At 50.3% G+C, this 23,997-nt stretch overlaps 1 protein-coding gene across 1 annotated transcript in view; it reads right to left on the bottom strand.

The window, feature by feature from the left end:
* Acacb (acetyl-CoA carboxylase beta) overlaps positions 1–23,997 on the bottom strand; it is an 83,681-nt gene that overhangs the window by 4,286 nt on the left and 55,398 nt on the right. Inside the window, exons 29-48 of the mRNA XM_027415987.2 lie at positions 23,502–23,598; positions 23,309–23,416; positions 19,035–19,091; positions 18,769–18,810; positions 17,779–17,994; positions 16,228–16,383; positions 15,350–15,553; positions 14,397–14,552; positions 12,315–12,437; positions 11,923–12,192; positions 10,129–10,226; positions 8,511–8,631; positions 7,735–7,845; positions 6,526–6,669; positions 5,697–5,817; positions 4,546–4,642; positions 3,065–3,161; positions 2,091–2,226; positions 1,152–1,329; positions 224–336 (exon numbers count right to left, since the gene is read on the bottom strand). Coding sequence (XP_027271788.1) covers positions 224–336; positions 1,152–1,329; positions 2,091–2,226; positions 3,065–3,161; positions 4,546–4,642; positions 5,697–5,817; positions 6,526–6,669; positions 7,735–7,845; positions 8,511–8,631; positions 10,129–10,226; positions 11,923–12,192; positions 12,315–12,437; positions 14,397–14,552; positions 15,350–15,553; positions 16,228–16,383; positions 17,779–17,994; positions 18,769–18,810; positions 19,035–19,091; positions 23,309–23,416; positions 23,502–23,598 — 2,645 coding nt within the window. The remainder of the gene's footprint in view (positions 1–223; positions 337–1,151; positions 1,330–2,090; positions 2,227–3,064; positions 3,162–4,545; positions 4,643–5,696; positions 5,818–6,525; positions 6,670–7,734; positions 7,846–8,510; positions 8,632–10,128; positions 10,227–11,922; positions 12,193–12,314; positions 12,438–14,396; positions 14,553–15,349; positions 15,554–16,227; positions 16,384–17,778; positions 17,995–18,768; positions 18,811–19,034; positions 19,092–23,308; positions 23,417–23,501; positions 23,599–23,997) is intronic.

The following is a 23,997-nucleotide window of genomic DNA, read 5'->3' as shown; positions in this document are numbered from 1 at the left end:
TTATATTTGGCCCCTTCGCCAACACAGCTCACTGTGGACATACAAACCGCAACTCTTCAAAATATCTGCCATTGTTCCCTCCGACCACTCCTGGTGTCCCGAGCGCTGATTACAAGTACTGACTGGCTTTAGGGTCTCAGCTTGACTCATCTCATTCTACTTTTAATGCACTCCAACTGATGCCTTTGTCGATCTGGGGGTGGCACCTGTGTGACCCACTTACCCAGCTGTCCCACGAGCTTCTTGCACACTGGGTCTAACCGTCTCATGGTCTTCACCAGATCTTTCTTGCGGAACTTAATCTCCACAGTGCCCTCTGGCTCCAGAACGCCCCCCCTGGATAGAGAAGAGGAAAGAGGTGTGTGGGGCGGGTGTGTGTGTGTGTGTGTGTGTGTGTGTGTGTGTGCTGGGGACAGATACCTCAAGTCTCTCTGCTCTCCTGACTCTGGCTCCTTTTTAAAAATATTTCTCTATCTGATGGGGAATGTCCTTCTGTAGATATGTTTCTCTCACTGGTTGATGACTAAAACAGTTTGGCCAATGAGGCAGGAAGACAGGTGGGACTAGGATGAGGAGAATTCTGGGAAAGGTAGGCAGAGAGAGTCTGCCAAGGACAATTGCCATGTAAGCTGCCAAAGGAGTAACAGCTCCGGACATTCTCTGGTAAGCCAAGACCACGTAGAAATATATAGATTAGTAGTTGTGGGTTAATAATTAAGACAGAGCTAGCCAATAAGAAGCCCTAACCATCAGCCAACAGTTTATAATTAATATAAGTCTTTGTGTGCTTATTTGGGGCTGAGAAGGGCGGCGGGACCTGGCAGGACAAGAAAACCAATCCAACACCACCTATCTTTGCATATATCATGACTCTGTATGTGTGTGGTGTATATGTACTTGTGTGTGCATGCCTGTAAAGGTCATAGGTCTTCCTGTTGCCATCCACCTGACTTTTTGAGACAGGGGCTCTCACTGAACCTGAGCTCACTGATTTGGCTAGACTGACCCAGGGCCTCCCTACCTCTGCCCATGACCTTCGGTGCCAAGGTTGCAGGCGCACACTGCCACACCCAGCTTCTCACCCTTCTCCGGATAGTGTCCTCTGGGGGCCCGACTAGCACTGCAAAGAAGACTCTGCATGTCACACCCACCTGCTCTCCTTGTCAGCGTACATCTCTATGCACAGGGGGTTGATGGTGGAGTCGAGGACAACCCACGAGCCCCCACGTAGCTCAGCATAGGGTGGGATGTAGATAAGAATTGGTTGCTTGTACTGCCGGAGGCCATCCACGATGTAGGCTCCAAACTTCAGCATCTGCTCATACATGTCTACAAAGCAAGGCCTGCTTAGGGGACTTGAGCCTCAGTGACACAGCCACAGAGCATACAGCCTTCTCTGCCCCAGGCTCCTGGGGGAGGCTGGGAGAGCTGGGGGCTGGGATGGGTCTGGCTCCCTCCCTCAGTGGCCATGTGACCTTGAGCAGGTTGCTCTCCCGAATGGGTGTGTCCTCATCTGTGAATGCCAGCGCAGGGACTGTAGCTTCCTGAGTGCCTTCCAGTTCTGAGTGATGCCCCCGCCCACACATAGCACAGGTCCCTGCTCTGCATCACCAGGAGATCCCTCCAAGTCCCCAGGCACCCTACATCGTGACACTGCAATGCTGGCATCAGTGACATGGGTGGAACCAGAGCAAGGGACCCTCCCCGAAGCCCTCCCCATTCACAAACAAGGGGCTTGGGGGCTCAGAGAAGTCACCCAGGTATCAAAGACACACGTGTGCCTCTCACCCTCCTCAGCTCCTCCCTCAGCAGCCAGAGAGTACCACTATCTCTCTGGACATTCTGGGTGACTTAGAGGTCAGCTCTGAGGAAGGTGGATGGGCCTCATCTAACCACACAGGAATGCAACTGCCCAGGTCATCAGGGAGCCTGCAGAGCAGATCACTCTGCCCTGCCTTTCACATGACCCCAGGGAGTCACCTGCCTCCTGAGCTTGGTTCCTCATCAAGTAACCAGGCAGTTACTTGACCTGTGTCCTTGCAGGACTGCTGAGAGACACAGCTGGAGTGACGCAGAGGGGCTGGACTCACCCTTCATGCCACCAGAGAAGCCTCTCCAGTTGGCAAAGATCATGAGGGGCAGGTGCTCCTGGTTGAAGTCCCTGATGACCTGCGCCGTCTTGTAGGCAGAGTCCGGGAACCACACTTGGCCTGCCTGCTGGATGATCTGTTACACAGGGATACTTAGGTCAGACATAGGGACAATAGGGCCATGATCACTACTACTGTTTTATGTCAGCTTGACACAGCTAGAGTCCCTGGAGAAAAGGGAGCCTCAGTTGAGAAAAGGCCTCCCTAAGATCCAGCTGTGGGGCATTTTATTAATTAGTGATTGATGGGGGAGAGGGGTCAGACCATGGCGGGTGGGGCCATCCCTGGGCTGGGGATCCTGGGTTCTATAAGAAAGCAGGCTGAGCAAGCCATGAGGAGCAAGCCAGTAAGCAGCTCCACTCCATGGTCTCTGCATCAGCTCCTGCCTCCAGGCTCCTTCCCTGCTCGAGTTCCTGTCCTGGCTTCCTTCAGTGATGAACAGCGACATGGAAGTGTAAGCTGAAAAAGACCTTTCCTCCCCAAGTTGCTTCAGTCGTGGTGTTTCTTCATAGTAGTAACCCTTACTAGGACATGTACCCATATACATGTTCCAGAGCCAGGGCTCCCCCAGGAACCCAAAGACCATGCCCTTAGGACCTCAACAGGTCCCCCATTCTCATGCATAGCCTGGCACCACACTAGCTGGGGCCTCCCTGCCACCCCCAGCAGCAGAAGTAGTGTGGAAGTGGGGGTGGGGTACACAAAGGGCCATTCCCATCCCAGGCAAGAAGACCAGAATGGAATATTGTGTGTCCCATGGAGATGTGGTGAGGCAGCCTGGCAGCCTCTGGTACAGCCCCTGCTTGAGGCCTCCTCTCCCTGGCTGTCTGGAATGTGGCCACTTCTCTAGGCTGGATGAAAGGGTCCTGTCCTGTCAGCGGTGGTCACAGTGGTTATGGCTCCTGGCCCCTCACCTTGGCCTCAGAATCCAGGTTGGCAGGGTCAGCAGGGACAGCCACCTCCACGGACCGCGTCTCCACAGCAATCACCCCCAGGGGGATGCCCCCCAACCTGCAAGGTGAGCGCACATGGGCTCAGCACTGGGCTGCTCCACAAGCAGATCTCAGGGTCCCAGGGTCTACCGAATCTGCTGAGGGCATTTCCAAGTGAGACTGAGGACATGTTGGGGAGCTGGCTGCAAGGCAAGGTGGGAGCTCCAAGTTACTGAGAACCATACAGGTCGGCAGAGCTATAGGTGCCCTGCTAGGGTGAGAACAGTCAGGGCAGGTGGTACTGAACCCAGGGGAGCTGTTTGTGCTTCGGGCTGTGAATCTAAGATGCCGACTGTGAAACACAGTTCCCAGCATCCTCCTCTCACTTCAGCTTCAGATTTTTCCCCTTTGTGATACCAGGATGGAACTTGGGACTCTACATATGCCAGGCAGGTACTAGCAACCTAGCCACATCCCAGCTTTAAATTATGACTTAAATCATCCCATGAGGCCAGCAGCTGCACACTGGGTAGCTTGGGTGCTGAACTAAGTCACACAGGAAAAAGGCTGAAGCAAGCCAGGATTGGTGGCATAGGTCTATTACCCAGCTATCTAGGAAGCCGAGGCAGGAAGTTCAAAAGCTTGAGGCCAGCTTGGGCTACACAACAAGATACTGACTTGAAATAAAAAAGCAAAGCACTGGGATGTAGCTCAGTGGTACAGCTTTTTGCCTAGCATGGATGGGGCTCTGAGTTCCATCCCCAGTAATCAAAACCAGGGAGGGGTGAACAAATCAAGTGCCATAGAGCCTGGCTCAAAGGAGACCATGACACCAATACCTGTCATTCTGGGCTATCAACCACCAAAGCTACCCCTGCACCGCTGTCCTTTATCCCTGCAACAACCCTACCAGGGAAGCCGGGTGGAGCAGTCTCCCCAGGGGGAGCTCCCTGGTTGGGGGCGGGGGTCAATCCAGGGTTGTACAAAAAGGATTTGTAGAATGAATTAGACTATAACTGAAAGCCAATGACACATTTAAAACTTTAACTCTGTGTGGTGTGTGTGTGTGTGTGTGTGTGTGTGTGTGTGTGTGTGTCTCTGTGTATGTCTGCATGTAGAGTTCACTGTCAGGGTTCTTCCTTTCCACCTCATCTTCTGATATGGGGGTCTGTCATAACCTGGAGTTCACCAGCAAGCTGCCAGGCTCTGACTCTGTAACCCTGGTGCTGGAATCCCCAAATTGCTGCACCTGACTTGTTATGTGGATGCTAGGAATCTGAACTCTGATCTGTATGGTTACACAGCAAGCTTTCTTAGCCATCTCCCTACTCCCTAAATTGGCTTTTTGCATTCAGAAAAATCCAAGCACCAAGGAGAAAAGGGCCCTGGAAGCCCCAGCCTAGTGCTTGAGAGTCCCATGCCTGGTAAGCAGGTGTGTGTAGCCCACCCCTATTTCATGGTACCTTGCTCGTCCGGTCACCACGGTCTGAGCCCAGGGTGCCATGATTTCTGTGAAACTGCCATGATCGAAGAATCCGCTCTGCCAGGAGCCCTTCAGAGCTGTGGGCAGAAGGATAGAAGTCCTAGCTGAGAGCTGGGGAGGCCCAGGGTCTGCCTGGTGGGCACACTGCTGTGTGTGGCCCAACTTTGACCTTATTATGGTCCTATATCCTTTCTACCATATTCTGGCCCTCTGGCTGCAGCTCAGTGTCCCTGACAGGAAGCAGGTCACCCATGTCCCAGAGGGACACACTGTCACAGTGGCACTGCAGCCATTGATGAGTGGGAGGTAGAGGGTGTTGGGGTGTGTGTGATGCAAACGGCTGCCACTCTGACAATTCCATGGCTGAAGGTCAGGAGTCGATGCAAACGGCTGCCACTCTGACAAAAGGTAAAAGGCCTGGCAGCAGGTAACTCGTGGAATGCAGCAGACGCTGGATGCCACGGAATAAAACCTCCTGCTTCAGCCTCTGCCTCGGGGCTCAGGGCTGGCTCCACAGGATAGAGCACACAGTAGGTAAGAAACTGAACACCTTCTAAAGGAGAAACAGCTGGAGGGAAAGGGTCTATAAACCCAAGAAGCCACTGGGATCCTTCTGCTGGTGAGAGGACATCCTTGCCTCTTTTGCAGGGCACAGCTGAAGGCAACTGCACACAAAATTCTAGACAGGGGCCAGGGTGATGGGACAGCTTAGCTTTCCCATGTGGGCCGTTCTCAGAACAAAGTACACCTCCAGGAGACAGAGGCGTTCCTCGGAGAAGGGGAAAGCATGTGTGCATGTGTGTGCAAGTGTATGTGTGTGCACGTGTATGTGCATGCAAAAGAAGCCAGCTTCCTTTGTGAGGGTCTAGCCAGAGGGAAAGACGCAAGAGGGAGGCCCTGGTCTGTGCTGAACCCTAACCCTTGGCTCTGGAAACCGGAGCTGTTTCTAACTCTTGTTGCTCTGTGGCTCAGGAAAAGCAAAGTCCAGTCTCCATCCCCTCCTTTGGGCTCACATGCACCCACCCTGGGAAATGGGAACAGACATAAGTGCTCCCACCAAAATAGCCCTTTACAGTAGACCCTGAAAAGAACCCCAATTCTGGGGTCCCCTGCAAACACCTTAGGACTTACTTGGGTGAGGCCTCCCTGCAAGAAGCCACCTGGGGTCATAGGGAGCTTTGGATGGGACGAATTCAATTTCCCTGTCGATGGGGTCAGTAGGAGTGATGATGGGGACTGGGCTGCGATTGTCCTAGAAAAGAAGGCCAAAGCCGTTCCACTTAGTCCCTGGGGTGTCAGTGAGGACTACCACACATCTGAGTGCTTTCCCCTGACTGTGCACATGTCTAGCTGTGCAGTGATGCCCTCACCATGGCTTCTAAGCCGCAACTCCTGTCTACATTCTCCTGAGACCTTTTAAGAGATCCGAGTGTGTTCAAATAGAGTCTGGGAGTCACACAGGACCAGCCTTCTCCCAGCTAGGCAATTGAAGAAATGGAGGCTCAAACTAGAGTCAAGATCTAGTTAAAACAGCCCTGTGGGGACTACAGATAATTATCAGGACTGTCCAGGATACCCTTGGGAAGGATCTTCAGAGAGCTGAGCATGAACATCCGTCCTCTTCATCACCATGGTAATACAACTTCATAGAGGAGGAAAATGAAGGCCCAGACAGACTGAGAGGCTGGCCCCGGGATTATAGTGTTCCTGAAGAGGAAGCCAGGAATGGATCCAGGCTGACCATGAGGTATGAGGGCCAGCTGTGGTCCAATGTCACCCTTGTCTACCAGCAGACAACATCCCTAAGTCCTTACAACACCCCAGAGCCTCCCCCAAAAGCAAAGGACAGGGCTGGGTATGAGAGGGAGAGTGGGGGGGCCAAGTGAGCCTAGTCCCATCTGTGGTGCTCCTTTCCCAACCTCCCTACCACCAGGCTCCAGGCTGCCAGGGAATAGCGCACCTTTGGTATATATGACAGCCATTCCAGAATGGTACAGACCCCCTCAAAGTCATCTGGCACAGTGACGTGGGAGACTCCATTCATGTGCATGATCTGCACACCCCCCAGCTGGTTGTTGGACGTATAGACTTCTCTTCCAAGGACCTGAGTTGACACAACACAGTTAGCAAGGCCACTCCATCTTGCTGGATCCTCTGTTCTGGCTGCCTGTCACAGCAGCTTCTGAAACACCTGACAACCAGGCCATACCCAAACCCATCCCTTCTGAGCCTTCAGGGGGAGCACCAGGCATTAGTGGTCCCTGTGTCTTTAAGATTTCCAGGAAATTCAAATGTGCAACCCAATTGGGGAGCCACCACTGCCCTCAGGAACTGGACATCTAAAGGGTTCCTGCTTCAGCAGCAGGTCTGCAGTGGGGCCTGGGGGGCCACATGTCCACCCAGGTGCTAATGCAAGAACCACACATGGGCTCTGAGTGGACATTAAATACGGAGACTCCAGAGCCATGTGGGAAATCCTGCAGTACACTGAAATGAGCAGGCTGTTTGTTTTCATGTTCATGGGGACTCAGCCACAGGCAAAGTCAAAACACAAGAATTCCCCCAAATCACAGAAGATGCAAAGTCACAAGAGGGGCCTTTGTCAGCAGCCCTCAAAGTATGGCACCTCTTTAATAATGTTTGTAATGTAAGCTGGAGAGTTAGTTCCAGGAGTGGGGCTCACAAGGGCACGGGAAAACTGCATACTGACAAACAAAACAGCACTTGCTTCAGGAAGGAATCCACAATAGCTGGTGCTGTGGTTTGAATGAAAATGCTCCCACAGATTCACAGGGAATGGCACTGGGAGGTGTGACCTTGTTGGAGTACGGTATAGCCTTGTTGGAGGAAGTGTGTAACGGGGGAGTAGGGGTGGGAAGGGCTGAGGTTTTAGATGCTTAAGCTAGGTCCAGCATCTCTCCCTGCTGCCTTCTGATCCAGATACAGAACTCTCAGCATGTCTGCCTGCATGGTGCCATGTTTCCTGTCATGACAAAGATGGACTAAACCTCCAAAGTATGATCCAGCCCCAGTGACATGTTTGCCTTCGCGAGAGTTGCCATAGTCATGGCGTCTTTTCACAGCAAAAGGACACAGGCTAAGACAGCAGGGCCACGCAATGCCTGACTGGGTCCCCACACCACCCCTCTCCAGGCCTCGCCTATGGCACCTTGTTGAGAGCGCTGGCTCCAGTGAGGATGATATGAGAGTTCTCCACTTGGATCACCCGCTGGCCAAGCCTCACCAAGTAGGCCCCGATTCCGAGAGCACGGCAGGTCACCTGCGGAGACAGGACCCTTCCGAACTCACCCCACAGAGAGGGGGGTCTCACTGTATAGCCACAGTCAGCTAGAACTCTAAGAGATGGTCCTCCTGCCTCTGCCTCAGAGGTATTGGGATTACAGATGTGCACCACAGCTGGCTGGAGCCTGGTTTTCTCCCAGCACCTGCTCGAGCTTGGCTTCTGCTATTATCTGCACCTTAATCGCTCCTGGGAGGCTAAAGGTTAAAGGTGGTGTAAACTCTAAGAGGTGGGTCTGGGGGGGCTCCCTAGGAGATTGGAGCTCTGTCATGAGAACCATGAGATCTGGGCAGCTTTCTCTGTCTCTGGCTGCCTGTCCTTGCTGAGCAACCAAGCTTTGCCACACATTCCTACAAGAGGCTCAAAGCACCCAGGCCAAGAGACAAGAGGATCCCTGGGGGCTTGCCAGCCAGCCAGATCAGCAAATTCCAGATTCAGTGAGACTCTTGGTGCCCCAAAAATGGGAAAAGCAATTGGAAAAGATGCCTGATGTTGACCTCTGGCCTCTATGTTCGCGCGCGCGCGCACACACGCGCACGCGCACACACACACACACACACACACACACACACACACACACACACACAGGAACACACAGAAACAGAGAAGAAAATGAAAAGGAAGAGACACAGGAGGGAACTCACCATGCTTATGGTGACAATTTTTTCGTAAGCCAGGGAAGCCTCTCCTGCGATCATGCCTGAGCCCCTCAGGTTCTCCACGCCCAGGTTGCCACTCTTCCCTATGACATCCATAATGACATATCTGCAAGGACCAAACTCGACTAAAGGCTCCTCTCCAAAACAAAAACAGAAGTACACATTTCCCACAGATCTGGGGCAGGAGGGGTGAGCAAAGACAAACGCTGGGGCGCAGGGTAGTCAGGGGCAAAGTGAAGGGGGGTGCTTAGGACCTGGGGCACTAAGCTTCTAAAAGATCAAGATTGACCAGACAATGACTGTCCCCCCGCCAAACAGAGGCTCTTAGTGAGGTGCCACCTTATGTAGCACGAAAAATAAGAGACCCAGAGACCAATATTTTGGTTCAAGCTTCAAGATGTAGATCAGATCAAGCCTGGGGAGACGGCTCAGTCAGTCTGGCAAAGCAGCCAGCCACTAGCTCTTATCTCTACCTCAGCTAAGACCAAAGGGGGGGATCCTCAAATTGCTCCCGACTTCACTGCTCCTCAGATTCACTCAGACTGCTATGTTCTCCTTGGTGTGGCTGGAGAATAACTCTCAGACTGAATGCCTCTACCTTTCATACCTCTCAAATTCTGGGATTTAAGGCGTGAGCTCTGCTTCACTCTCCAGTAGCCCAGGGTGGTATTTGACTCAGAGATCCATCTGCCTCTTAATCCCAAATCCTGGAATTAAAGGTGTGTGCCTGGCTTCTAAGGCTAACTAATATGGCTGCTTTGCTGTTTTGATTTCCAGTGGCTTTAATAAACCATAAACAATATATCACCACAATCTTACCCCACATCCCACAGAAAACTAGCTTAGCCTTTGGTCTGTAGTGGCACCAGGGACCAGGAGTGAAGACACTTAGTTCATGACCCCAAAAGGGCGTGACACACTGGCCAGATCTTGTTAGAAATTCACCAGTGTTGATGTGTTAGGGGTCTTGGCAGGCCTGTAGGAAGGTGTTCTGATGGACACATTTAACTGAGTATTTCCAAAATTTATTTCACTATGGAATTAAAAATATTTCTCATGTCATTCGCATTCCAGGAAGTCACCTAGAGACTGGTGGCTTGTTTTATTCCATTTGTTTAATTGCCAACCTCTGACATTCTCAAAGAAGGGACCCCAGGTGACCCCTGAATCTTTTTGGACAACTGGGTCATGAAATATGAACTTTTGTCCCCTGAGACATCATGAAAACTTAGTCTACTTTATCCTGCATGAGCTGATGTTTTGAGTAAAGGATGAAACTTTATAACTCAACAGCAGAGCACCTGCCTGCTGTGTACAAGGCTCAGCAAACAAAAAGAGAGAGGAGGGAGGGAGGGAGGGAGGGAGGCAATGAGAGGAGGAGGGAGGGAAAGGAAGAAAAAAGGAAGGGAGGGGAGGGAGAGAGGGAACAATGAATCATTTGGGGGTGACCAGGATGAGTCACCTGGAGATTGTCCCAAATGGCATATTAGCACCCCACATGTAAGCTCAGGAGTCCACCACCCACAAACATAGAAATGTGCCCCTTACAGGCAGCTGGGATGAACTGTGGTTACACTAGAGCTTGCCAGTCAGTGGTGTTTACCTGGATTCACCTCCGTCCTCAATGTGCTTGCAGTGCACAGCGTTGTGGGCGCTGATCTGAGTATAGTCTTGGGGCGTCAGGTACAGGTATCTAAATCCCTTAAAAACACAATCAGTGAGTCTGTGAATCCAGTTCCATGGACTCGACAGCCACCAAATGTTCCAGGGTGTCAAGGCCACCCATCATCAACTGCACAGGTGCACAGTTTGCAAACCACAGGGCTACTTTGAGCTCATCACTCTTCCTCACTCACAGCCTCATGCTCTGCCTGGTTATGCACTGTGTAGGAAATGTGCATTCACTCATGCGTGGACATGCGTGTCCATGCGTGTCCATGCGTGTCCATGTGCACAGGTCGAACAGCCCAAATGACAGGGACCAGAAGTGCTTCAGATGTAAAAGTATATCTGAGCTTTGGGATACCCGCTTCTGCCTAATGAGACATCCTAGAGGTGGGACCCATGTTTAATGTGAGATTTGTTCATGTTTTGTAGGCACCTATGGACTAAAGGTCACCTGGAAAACATATTGTGATTTGGTGAGTTTTCACTGTGACACATCCCATGAACTGAGGTGTGGACAGAATTTGCTACTTTAGGGATGAAGTCAGTGACCAAGGGGTCTCAGATTACAGAGCATTTTGGATTTTAGATGTTTGGACTATGGACGGACTAAAGATGTCTGAGGAACATGTTCCATGGGAAAGTGACCGATCCACTGTCTCCCAGTGTGTGCCTACAACCCCAGCAATGGGGAGGTGGAAGGGGTAGACAGGCAGATTCCTGGAAGCCTGCTTGCCATCTAGCCCAGAAGACTTGATGGATTGCAAGCCAACACGGGAACCTGTCTCAAAAAAAAAAAAAAAAAAAAAAGGCGAAGGGTGACAACTTGGAGTTGTCTTCACCTCTCCATGCATGTATACACACACACACACACACACACACACACACACACACACACACACACACACACACACGAATGCACACACATGCACCCTCACACACATATACACATACACAATCTAAGGCCTGGATGCTGGGCATTAATCACTTTGCATTCTGGGTACACACAAATTTAGAACCTGGCACATGTCACCTACCTGTCTACAAGTTTTTCATTGTCACGCCCCTAGGGGGAGTTTTTGGTCATTTCTGCTAATTACTGTGTCCCAGGACATTTATTTTGCTTCTTTTTCTTTTTTGAGACAAGGTCTCACCACCTGGGCCAGGCTGATCCTGAACTCTCTCTCCTCCTGCATGAGCCTCCCCAGTGCCAGGAGGACAGGTATGTGGCACTGTGCCTGGCTCAGTAAGTGTGAATTGCTCGACACATGGCGGGCTACTTATGCTCACTGTGCATGCCTGCACCGCACATAGAGATTCTTTCCCACAGTCTTGCAGGAGCCATTAACACCTGCCCATGCAACGCAGGCTGTCTCTTACCTGGAATGCATGGGGCCAGAAGGAGTGAAGATTTTGAAATTTTGTTTTTTCAGATTGGCCTATGTGCATGCAATAACAAGATATCCTGGGAGTGGGCACCAGGCCTAAACACATTCATCTATGTCTCACAGACACATCACACAGCATCTCCAGCCCCCTGCGTTCTGACTGAAACTCAGTGAATGAGGTGGCGGGGGGGGTGGGGGGGGGGGGGACGGCTTTCCCCTTGGGACATCATGCTGACACCTAAGCTTTGGATCTGGAAGCCTTTCAGATGTGAGGTTTTGGATTAGGCACGATGACCTCTTTTAGGTAAGAGCCATCGTGCTACCACCCTCACTTCAGGACGTACTTTGTGGGGGTCATCTGGGTCCACCCAAGCCACTTGGAATATCTGCTTGATCTCCTCAGCCAGGCCCATACGGGCCCCACTGTTGGCTGCCAGGAAGATTTGGGGGATGCCCTCTGTCCGGGCCATCTCAGACGCTCGCAGATACAGGAAGTCCTCTTCTATGCCGAAAGAGCCGATTTGGAAGGTGATGTCATTGCTGATGACAATGACGTCCCGCCCTTCTGGATACTCGGGGGTCTTAAACCTCATTTTGAAGGCCACCATGCCCACCTGGAAAGAGATGCGGGCTAAGCAAAATGACTTCGGTTCTTCCAGGTGACATCCGAAGCAGGCTGACCCCTTGTGCCCATCTCCCGTCTCCTCCCACTGCCGCCCCCGTGCCCACCTCCTACCTCATTCCCACCAGGAAGCCGGTTCATCTCCACCAGCTGTCCTTGGGAGTCCAACACCAGCTCTGTGTATGTTAGGATATCTTTGGGGTACTTTTCTGGGGAACCCCACAGTTTAAAGAGAGCCTGGGGGGAGGAAAAGCTTGGAGTCATGGGGAGGGAAGCACTGCCCTTCCCAGTTAGAGATAACATGTCAGAACACTGCCTTGTTCTCACCCTTTTTTTATACTGTGAAACATTTAAAGAACACACCATTCACATCCATACACAGCATATTCCACACAATAACAATAACAATAATAATGCGGAGGGAAAATACATTCTCTTTAAACCATCTGAGCTCAGTTTTGGTGGAGGTGATTTTTTTTTCTTTTTTTTTAAGGTTTTTTTTTTTTTTAAGATTTTATTATGTATACAACATTCTGCTTCTGTGGATGTCTGCACACCAGAAGAGGGCACCAGGTTGTAAGCCACCATGTGGTTGCTGGGAATTGAACTCAGGATCTCTGGAAGAGCAGTCGGCACTCTTAACCTCTGAGCCATCTCTCCAGCCCCCATGCCTGGCTTTTTAAGGTGAGTGCTGGGGTCTGAACTTGGGTCCTCATGCCTGCATGACAAGCCCTCTGCCATGGAGCCGTTTGCCCAGCCAGGTCACACTTTCAAAGTATGGACTCAGCTCCCAACTACCCACAATTCCAGTTTCAGGGGGATCCAACACCCTCTGGCTTCACATGTAAAGTACTGCAAATAAACTCAGGATGTACACAGGCACATAAACAAGAATGAATAAAGAACTCCTAGTTATTTCCAATTTTGTGCCTTGTGTGCCAGGAGCTGGTTGGGGAGTCACAGATATTATATTACTCTATCTCTCAGGAAAACCTGACAAAACATTATTTCCCTTCCTTCCAAGACAGAGTCTCACAGCTGAGACTATAGGCAGGTGCCTCTGCACCCAGTTCCCCAGACATTGTCAAAGAACAGGGTAAAGATTCCTCAAAGTCAGTATCAATCTCTTGTTTTGGTAACACCATGACTGACCAGAATGCTGTTGTCACTTGGGAAATGGCTTGTGGGAATGTTCAGTTCAATTTTTTTTTCCGGCACTGTTTTTATGACTTCTTGACTATTTTGAGACTACTTACTTTAAACAAAATGCACATTCTATACACACATGCACATATATGCACATACACATGTACAGCCTCCTCTCCACGGTCTGCCCACCTCAGAATGAGGCCTGGCAAGCAGCAGCTAGCTTATAAATGAGCAAACAGATCAGAAGGAGGGGCTGGAGGTGATGGCTCAGCCAGAAAAACAGAGACCTCACAAGCATGAGGACCCGAGTTCAATCCCCACCCAAGCAAAAAACAGAGCTGGGGAGATGGAGAGAGGAGGAACCAGGAGGCTCGTGGGCCACCCACTCTGGCCAAACTGGCAACTTCCCGGTTAACTGAGACCCTGCCTCAAAAAAAAATGGGGTGAGAGCAAATAAAGAAGATACCAGATGTTGACCTCTGGCCCCTACACACACATATGTACATGCACCAACACACACACACGCACACCACAAATACATGCAAAATATATAAACAAACCGGAAGCAAACATCAAACTATTGAGCAGTTTGTCACAGGTCATAGACTTTTAAGTTACTTTTCTCCTCCCCCTCCCACCCCAGTTCCCTTTGTTGTTTGTTTGGTTGGTTTTTTTGTTTGTTTGTTTTTGAGACAGGGTTTCCCTGTGTAACAGTCCTGGCTGTCCTGGAACTATCTCTGTAGACCAGGCTGGCCTTGAACTCACAGAGATCCACCTGTCTCTGCCTCCTGAATGCTGGGATTAAAGGCGTGTGCCACCACCACCCAGTCCCCCTTTGTTTTCCAGAGTATCACTTATCTACAGGATAAAATTAGATTTGGGAGGGGAGTACTTTGAAGTCATTCCTGCACTAATCAATTTTTCTCCAGGAAGACCTTATCTAGAAAGAATCTCAGAAATGTAACTTAAGACAAGGGATCGATTCTGGTGAAAGGAGGGGAGAGGGCCGCTTGAGGGCAGAGAACATCTGAGCCCTCAAGTACTTGCCTGCCTGAACATCTCCGGGAAGTCGTACACATAGGTGGTCCCCAGGGACTGTGCCTGGAATCGCTTGGCCTGGAGCAGGTCCTTGGTGACATAGGGCGTGTTGATCAGCATCCCATGAAGGCTTCCTTGCTTGTTGCCAAAGGACTGAAACATGATCTGGGCAGACAGAAAGAAAAAGGAAAGGGCCTGGAGCTCAGAGGTTAAAAGCACTGGCTGTTCTTCCAGTGGACCTGAGTTTGGGTCCTCAACAAAAGTTCAATGGAGAGGCAGATCCGCAGTGCAGAGCTTATGTCTTTTGCCATGTGGCAACCAGAGCAGGGAGGGCCATGGGAGATAGGAGACAGAGCGCCAATATGCTGATGGCAGCAAGATATGCAGACAAGAACCAAGGGAAATCAGGCCATTGGCGCTATACCTGTGTCACTTTATAGTTTGGGTAGCATATTATGGTCAACTGAAATATGTCCTTGTGAGAAGCTGGGTAACAGGTACACTCCATCCAATATTTTGTTCTGTATTATTTTTGTAACTTGAGAGTTTTGAGTCTTATTTCAAAATAAAAAGTGCACACACACACACACACACACACACACACACACACACACACACACACACGTAAAATCGTTTTGGGTTCATTTACAAAATCCTTTTCTGCAAGCTGGCTAGGGGAAATGTGTATCTCTAGATGGACCAATATGAGTTCTGCATGGTAATTGTCACACACTCCACTTCTACCTGCAGCATGGCGAAGGATGGACTCTGCCATGGGGCAGTATAGCCCTGCCTAGGAGGGTGAACAGATAGGAAACTACGATGCCCTCCACATCCTGAAGCTATCTATTGGAGGCTGTCATGATGCAAGACAAAGCAAGGCGAGGGCCACGACGGTAGCTTCTTGATGCCCAGATAGCTGCACCTGCTTAGACTCATGACACTGTGGTGGCCACCCTTACGTTTCCGGATCTGGAATCGGTCACTTCTTTGTAGACACTGATGTCCAGGTAGTAGCCAGACTCATTGGTGATGAACAGGCGGATGGGGATAGCACTGCCCGTGGTCGTTTCTCGGATGTTGATCTTGACCTCCGCCTGCAGCACACGGAGCTTCCACAACCTGCTGCCATAGCGCATGACCATGGCACGCACTGACTCCTCAATCTGCCAAGAAACACGGTGCCATCAGAGCCTACCCTTCACACCATGGTAATGCTGACAGCAAGGGGACCGTAAGGCATGCAGGAGGCAAGGAGCCTGGCACCCAGCACAGGCTATTAGCTGCTAACAGCCAATGAGGATGGAGCCCAGGCTCTTGTGTATCCCAGGCAGACTCTCTACCACTGAGCTACGTCCCCCAGTGACAGGGTGACGAGCAACAGAAGTCATCTTCATGTATCACCCCATCTTTCCGTGCCTCCCAGGCCCTTGCGCAGTTTTCTTCTGGGTTGTGTGTACTAGTCAGGCCAGGGCATCCTCATGGGTTCTGTGAGCCTGCAGATACTGACGTCTTCTCTGGTCCCTAAATTAGCATCACCAAGGTCTACCTACTGCAGAATCGGCCTGCACATAATGCCCCAGCCTCAGACCTTAGGCTCTCATCCTGCCCAGAAGAGCCTGGAGAGGACATAAGCTATGCCAGGCATTCTAGGTGCCCATGTTGTGTGAGCCCATACATCTGAATGGCCTGGCAGGTTTGTTCTCTCCTGACTCAGCTAACCACATGTTCATCCTGAAACTCGGGGCTGGAGGGCCAGGAGACACAACCTCAAAGCACTGCGGCATGAAGAACCATGAGAAAATGCATCGAGAGCCCAGGAGAGCCCCAGCGGTACAACCTTGAGGGGGTCCATGATGACAGTAGGCACAAAGTTGAGGAAGATGTGGTTGCAGTCAGTGCGCACGCTGGTGTTGTTGAACGCCACCTCCAGCTCATCCATGGCTTCCAGGAGCAGCCGCTCGCCTTCATTCTGCAGGTACTCGAAGGAGGCTTCCTGCCAAAGGAATAAGGCCAACCTCAGCCACAGGGCCTGCACTTAGCTGGTATGTCTGGTGAGATGCAGAGCCCTGCTGAGGGCAGGAAAAAAAACGAGGCTGTGTGTCATATTCAGCCTTCTGTCTTCTGCACCCTGATGCTCTGACATCTGGGGCTGTGGCTACAGGGAATGCTTGTGAGATGGCTCATCGGGAACAGGTGCTTGCTGCCAAGCCTAATGCCATGAGTTCCGTCTCTAGAACCACACAGTACAAGGAGAGAATTGACTCTCTGACCTCTACACACATGCAGTGGTGTTCCCGCCTCTAATAAATGTAATTTTGTAATTTTTTAAAACCCATCAGTGGTAGATTTGACTTTTTTACCCCCCCACACACACACACAGAGTATTCCATGGGTGTGTAAAGAAATAGAAGGTATCGTGAATGGGTCTTTGTTCACATAGAGCCTGGTTCACAAGAAAAATGTCCTGGTATCCATCCACACTGGCTCTGATCTTCCATTTCAGGAAGAAATCAAAGTCACTGGTAGGGCTGGCGCCTCCACAGTGGAATTCTTGGTACTTTCACAAGATATTCTAAAAGTGTGTGTGTGTGTGTGTGTGTGTGTGAGAGAGAGAGAGAGAGAGAGAGAGAGAGAGAGAGAGAGAGAGAGAGAGCGAGAGAGAGAAAGAGAGAGAGAGCAGGTACCCAGGGGATGCAGGGGTGTCAGATCCCCTGAAGCTGGAGTTACAAGCAGCTGGGCTGTATCTCTAGCCTTCCACTCTATTTCTTGATACAGGGTCTCTCACTGGACAGGGAACTTGCTGATTCAACTACTCTACTCCTTGCCCTGGGAATTCCCAGCCTCTGCCAGGATCATAAGGAAGTGCCATACCTGCCTAGTTTCTTTTTTTCCAAGGCAGGACTTCTTGTATTGTTTTGGAGTCTGTCCCAGAACTCTCTCTGGAGACCAGGCTGGCCTCTCGAACTCACAGAGATCCGCCTGCCTCTGCCTCCCAAGTTCTGGGATTAAAAGGCGTGCGCCATCAACGCCCAGTTCCTGCCTAGTTTCTTATGTGGGTTCTGGGTTCTAAACCCCAGGCTTGTGCAGCAAGTGCTTTTTCTACTGAGCCATCCTCCCTACCCCTCAAGTGACTTTAAAACCAACGTGATCATTGGTGGTCAATCAGCAAACACAAGACATTTCCTGAACAAACCAGTAACTTTCCATCCCTTCAGCTCTCTGCTGAGACAGAAAATATCACAAAATACAAGACTCCAACTGAAGTGTCTAGATGTCTAGAAGGTCAGGGCCCTATGTGCAGAGTACACAGTGGGGACTTGGGAAAGAGGAAGCCAGAGCATGAGGAATGAGTTCACAGTGGGGGTGAAGCCGCCGGGCGCCACCTTACCTTGGTGATCAGGTCCGAGTGCCGGATGATGGCTCGGATGAAGAACCTGTGATCGGTCACCTCCAGCCCTTCCTTCACCTTGGCGGCACCCAGGTAAAGATGCATCTTATGGTTGGCACAGGGCACAGCGGTAAGGTCGAAGTTGCGCATCCGGCTCAGCTCCAGCTGGAAAGCCAGTGCAGGCTCCAGGTGGCGGTAAATACGGTCTTCTGCAAACTGTAGGCCGGCCAGAGAGAGGGAAGTTGGTTTGACTCTGTGAGAACATGCCTCCATGCTGCCAAACCCTGGTACTCAGAAATGACACATTCATTGTGCAGCCTCATCATGAAGCTGAAGAGATTTGAAGGTCACAGGCATTGTGACACCACCTTCTGGGTGCACCCTGCTTGCCCCCAGGACATGCCAGAGTCATGAGGCTGCTGTCTGTCATCTTCAACTTCTGAACCCTGACTTCTTTATAGAAATAAGTCCCCCAAAGGAATCAACTGACTGTTTTGGAAACTGAACTAGAGAGAAGTCTCCACCACATCCCTTCCAAAAGGATGGTGTTTAGCTGGGTAAGCAGATCCTGAATCAATCGAAATGCAAAGTGCTGAACTTTGCTGGGTTCTTGAGTTTGCGCTAAGAATGAGGCCACCTGCTCTAGAGCGGGAGTCCTAAAGGGCTGGGTACTATGTGTTTTAGGGTGATGACCATAGCAGACTTGGTGACAGTGTGAAAGCCATGATGACGTCTAATCACATGGCTGTGGCTGTGCTCTGGTATTCATTTATACACCAGGCACCTGGAAGCCAGCCTGAATACACAGCAAATGCAAACTTAACAAATGACTGGGAGCCCGGTGTGTCTGAGCTCACAGCAGGAACCACGCTCCTTCTGGCAGTGTGGTTCCAGGGAAACGTGAGGGTCCACATCTCAGGCTCTGAGCATGCCCGTAGGCCTGGGGTGTGACATACCCATGGAGGACAGTGTCAGCACTTGCAATCATACCTCGTCTCTCGCTCTGAATGTGAAGAACTTGGGAAACTCTCTCTGCAAAAAGAAATCCATGCAAGAGGTGATTAAGACAAGCAAGACTCTGAACCCTTCCTTCGCCTACTTTTGTGACTATTAAATAAAGATGATTCAGTCTACTTCCAGAATGAGCCATCCTGAAAGATTTCGCCAGAAACTAATTGCTTCTTACCCCACCCTAGAGAATAAATATCAAATACCTGGCCTGGAAGCTTGGAGAACAGAGAGGACAATGAACTAACCTCTCGGGCAATAAGGAATGTGATTCTTCGGAGTCCGTAATCCACAAGGATGTTTTTCTGCATTAAAAACCACAAACACGGTGGAATATTATTTGGTTAGTAAAGGCCTGGTGTTCTGATGTATGTTGTTAGGTAGATGAACCCTACCAGTGTAATAAATGCAAGAAGCCAGTCAAAAGATGGCCTAGCAGGGAACATTCAGAATCAGCAAGTCTACAGTGAAGGGCAGTGGGTCATTGGCCGCCTAGGATGGGCTAGGGAGATGGCTGTGAGAGGGCTTTGAGTTCTGGTTTGCAGAGAGGCAATGTTCTAAAACTGACATTAGTCTGAAGGCCATACAACTCTGTGAACATACTTAAAAAGCATCAAATTGTGCATTTTGTGATTTTTTTCTAGTAATGGGATTTGAACCTAGGACCTATAGTATGCCAGGCAAGAGTTCTACCACTGAGCTACATCCCCAGTCTGAATTACACTTTCAATAACTGTGACCTATAGCTTAATAAAGCAAATTGCTGTATGCTCTACAAGTTAGGAGGTGCATGCAAGGAACTGTGATGCTATCTATGTACAGAAAACCCAAGAGCAGATGAATCTCAGGACACAGCCACGCTGTGTTCTAGGAGACCAGGCACGTCCACTTCTGGTCTGAACTCTGACCAGCAGGGTGAAAATCCATCAAGCTATACCTACATATGATCTATATGTTCCTGATAGCTAATTAAAACATTACATAAAAGAAGTACAGAATTGCTCCCAGCTGTTCCCCAAATGGAGCAAATATGATAATATACAGGCTTAAGGAGAAAGACAAACCCACGAGACAAGAAAACAGTCATTGTTTTTATCAACATAAATAAGGAAAGTCACAAGGGAAATAGTCTTTGCCTGTTCCACAAGGAAAGCTGGGTGTGGCAGCACACATGTAATCCTAGCACTAGGGAAGCCAAGTCAGGGGAATGATTATTCAAGGCCAGCCTGGGCTATACACAAGTTTCAGGCTAGCCAGGACTACAACATGAGACCTTATCTCAAAAACCAAAACCCCCCAGCAAAACAAAATAAGCTAAAGAAACACATGCATACCAAGGGCATTTGAGTGACACGCAGGTTTAAAGGAGAACAGACCAAGTGAAGACACCAGGGGCTGGAGAGAGGCTCAGCAGCTAAGAGCACGGCTGCTCTTCCAGAGCACCCAGGTTCGGTTTCCAGTACCCACACGGCCAGTCACAACCACCTTAACTCCAGTTCCAGGGGGTCTAATGCCCTCTACTGGCCTCCTAGGGCACTGCAACACAGTGCACAGACCTACGTGCAGGTAAAGCACCCACACACGGTATTTTAAGTTAAAAGGAAAACTTTTAAAAATAACAACAAAGACCACAGTGAGTGAGTAGTTGGATCATGAGTTCTCTGCTAAGGAAGTGTGCACACGAGTGAACGCACACGGATGTGAGCACATGAGTGAACGCACATAGATGTGTGCACAGGTGTGGATGCACGTGGATGTGTGCACAGGTGTGAATGCACACAGATGTGTGCACACAAGTGAACGCACATGGATGTGTGCACAGGTGTGGATGCACATGGATGTGTGCACAGGTGTGAATGCATGTGGATGTGTGCACAGGTGTGAATGCACGTGGATGTGTGCACACGAGCGAACGCACATGGATGTGTGCACAGGTGTGAATGCACATAGATGTGTGCCCTCAAGTGAACGCACATGGATGTGTGCACAGGTGTGAATGCACATAGATGTGTGCCCTCAAGTGAACGCACATGGATGTGTGCACAGGTGTGAATGCACACAGATGTGTGCACAGGTGTGAATGCACGTGGATGTGAGCACACGAGTGTGCAAATGTGTACAGACATACTTAACACAAAAAGTCTCAATAATAAAAATGCCCACCCCATGAGGCACCATACCCTTATTTCTAGCACGCCTCTCCAGTGCATCAAACGTAGCACACAATTCCTCACCTATCATGCCTATCCCCCTGGGGTGGCTCCTCTCCACAGCCATGTGGCACCCATGGCACCTGACACACTTCAGGATTCCTCACTGCCCATCCTAGCGGGGATGAGCCTCGAACCTCTCCCTACCCACTCCCTAGATAAGAACCCCGAGGATTATTGGGCTGCATTTGATGTAGCCAGAGGTCAGGCAAAGTAGCCCCCAGTTCAGAGGGTCCCTTCCCACAGTGGGGCAGCTGCTGAAAGCCCAGGAGCACTGTCAGCTGGGTCAGGAGTAGACTGGCAAGTGGAGGAGGGAGATAAGATCTTCTCATCCCTGCCTGGGGTGGGGGCTGTGGGTTTTGTTTTCAAACCTACTCTCAGCAGGTAGAGGTACTCACATCTAAACCTGGCAATCTAGATCTGATCCCTAGGGCTCACGTGGTGGAAGAAGAGAATCAACCCACACAAGCTGTCCTCTGACCTCCACAAGCACATAAATAAATGCAAATAAATACTGTAGACTATTATTTTAAGGTCGTTCCATTTGTTTAGGCTCTGGAACATTTGTTTAATGATGTAAAGATGTCTTGCTTTTGTTTATACTGCATTTGTTTAACTCTGTGAAGCTGTGATTCTTTGCCTGTCTAAAACACCTGATGGTCTAATAAAGAGCTGAACGGCCAATATCGAGGCAGGAGAAAGAATAGGCGGGGCTGGCAGGCAGAGAGAATAAATAAGAAATCTGGGAAGAGGAAGAAGGAAGGAGAATAAGGGAGGAGGATGCCAGGGACCAGCCCCCCAGCCACACAGCCAGCCACGGAGTAAGAGTGAAAGGAAGATATACAGAAGTAAGAAAAGGAAAAAGCCCAGAGGCAAAAGGTAGATGGGATAATTTAAGTTAGAAAACCTGGCAGGAAACAAGCCAAGCTAAGGCTGGGCATTCATAAGTAATAAGTCTCCGTAATTTATATGGGAGCTGGGTGGTGGGCCCCCAAAAGAGCAAAGAGTAAAAAACAACCAACAACAAATAAATAAAACCTACTTCCAGATGTGTCTGCTTTTGAAAGATTTTCTTCAGTGAACAACCTTAACAACAGATTGAAGAGATGAGGCTAAATACATTTACAAAAATCATGTCCCCAGCTAGCACAGAAAGCATCCTCTGAAGGGCACCAAGCCAGGTGGAAGGAAGAGGTTCCTCCTTCAGAGGACACATGTTAGATACAGACAATGGAAAGACAACAGCTGGAATTCCTGACAAATCAGGAGGGCCGAGGACTGACATTCAGACAGCCTGGCTGGCAGAGTCTCAGCAACCCATTTCACAGATAGAAAAACTGAGGCTCAGAGGGGAAAGCGACCTGCCATACCCACCACTCTGCTCACACCTGTGTGTAGCTGTAAGTCTTGAACAGACACGATAGCTGGCCCTGCGTGAGGACATCTGCAAGGGACAGCCAACGCAGGCTTGCACATACCTGTGACCACTTTAAAAGCTTCTGGTTCCCCCAAACTATTTCTCATCTCTGCTTCTAACTAGGCAACTGTATATAACTTTGGTCATATGATCACTGAGTCATCCTGGGAGAGACAGACTCTCCCTGCATCCCTGCTGAAGAGGCCCACACATGTCCTCTGCACAAAGACACTGGCTACAAGGACTAGCAGAGTTAGGGCAGGACACCAGGTCTGTGCCTCTGAAACTCCCCCAGTCCACCTCAGGTGCTCAGCGCCCTCCCCAAGAAACCTGCCACCTCTCTGGTTACCATGGAAACCTGTGCCCATGGTTACCATGGAAACTATTGGGTTTAGTTCCTTGCAGTGTGAAAGGCTTGGGGGGAGGGGGAGGTCACCTCTAAGTGATGCCATGGGTCCTGGAGACAACGCCCTTGGAGAGGGCCAATGGTCTCACAGGAAGGGTCAGTTCAGTGAGGGGGTCATACCAAGAGCAAGTGCAGTCCCTCCCTCTCTTGCATGCATGCATCCCCTTGGTGCAACACCATTCACATGCTGTGAGGCAGCAGGGGCTGTTGTGAGAACCACACACAGTTGCTGGTGCAGCCTCCAGAACTGTGGGCTGCATAATGAGGGTTATGCTCCTATGTATATCTGTGTACCACAGTGTATGGTGAGTTGTGACCTGTCATGTGGGTGCAGGGAATTGAACCTGATCCCCTGCAGGACCTATAAGGTCTCTTAACCACTGAGACATCTCTCTAGCATCCCATAAACTTTTTACTTTGTTCCCAGCCTCAGCTATTTTGTGATAGCAACACAAAGCGGGTGACCTACAGCATGTCCTCCGGGAATACCTTGGACTGCACAAAGGTACGGAAAATTGGCACCAGCGCCTCATCCTCCAGGTGGTCAGCACATTGGATGGCCACATTCAGGATATGGATGGGTTCCTCTCGAAGGTTCTACAGGAGAAAAAACGAGAGCTGGGAGCAAGAGGGCAGGGCCACAGTCTGCCCCTCCCCGGTGCGCATCACCCTTTGGGCTCACCTTGCCATCATCAGAGTACAGGGAGGTGCGGGCCTTACTGAAGAGGGGAGCATCTGTAGGCATGTTGGCAAAGCAGGAGATGACTTCATCGAAGTTCCTGGGGTGTGGGACAGAGAAAGCTGAGGGACTCCTGCCTCAGAAGGGTGTGGTCAGTCCTTGTGGTGCAACAGCATGCCAGACCTTTGGGCTCCTACCTAGCCATGTCCCTTAGGACCATGGACCAGTCTTTCCCATCACTCCCTAAGGAGTCTGTAATTCTTTTTTTTTTCTTTTATTAATTTTTTACATTCCCAGCTCCCCCTCCTTTCTCTCCTCCCGCTCCCTACCTCACATCTGTCCTCCGAGAGGGTAAGTCCTCCCCTAGGAAGTCTAAGTCTGTCCCATTGTCTCCTTGAGGCAGGACCAAGGCACCTCTCCACCCCCCACATCCCTGTGTCTAAGCTGAGCAAGGTATCTCTCCCTATAGCATGGACTCTACTAAGTCAGCTTGTGAGAA

Source organism: Cricetulus griseus, chromosome 4 (genome assembly GCF_003668045.3).
Source record: "Cricetulus griseus strain 17A/GY chromosome 4, alternate assembly CriGri-PICRH-1.0, whole genome shotgun sequence".
NCBI lineage: Eukaryota > Metazoa > Chordata > Mammalia > Rodentia > Cricetidae > Cricetulus > Cricetulus griseus.
Note: the sequence above shows the minus strand (reverse complement) of the source record. Positions and strands in the feature narration are given on the sequence as shown.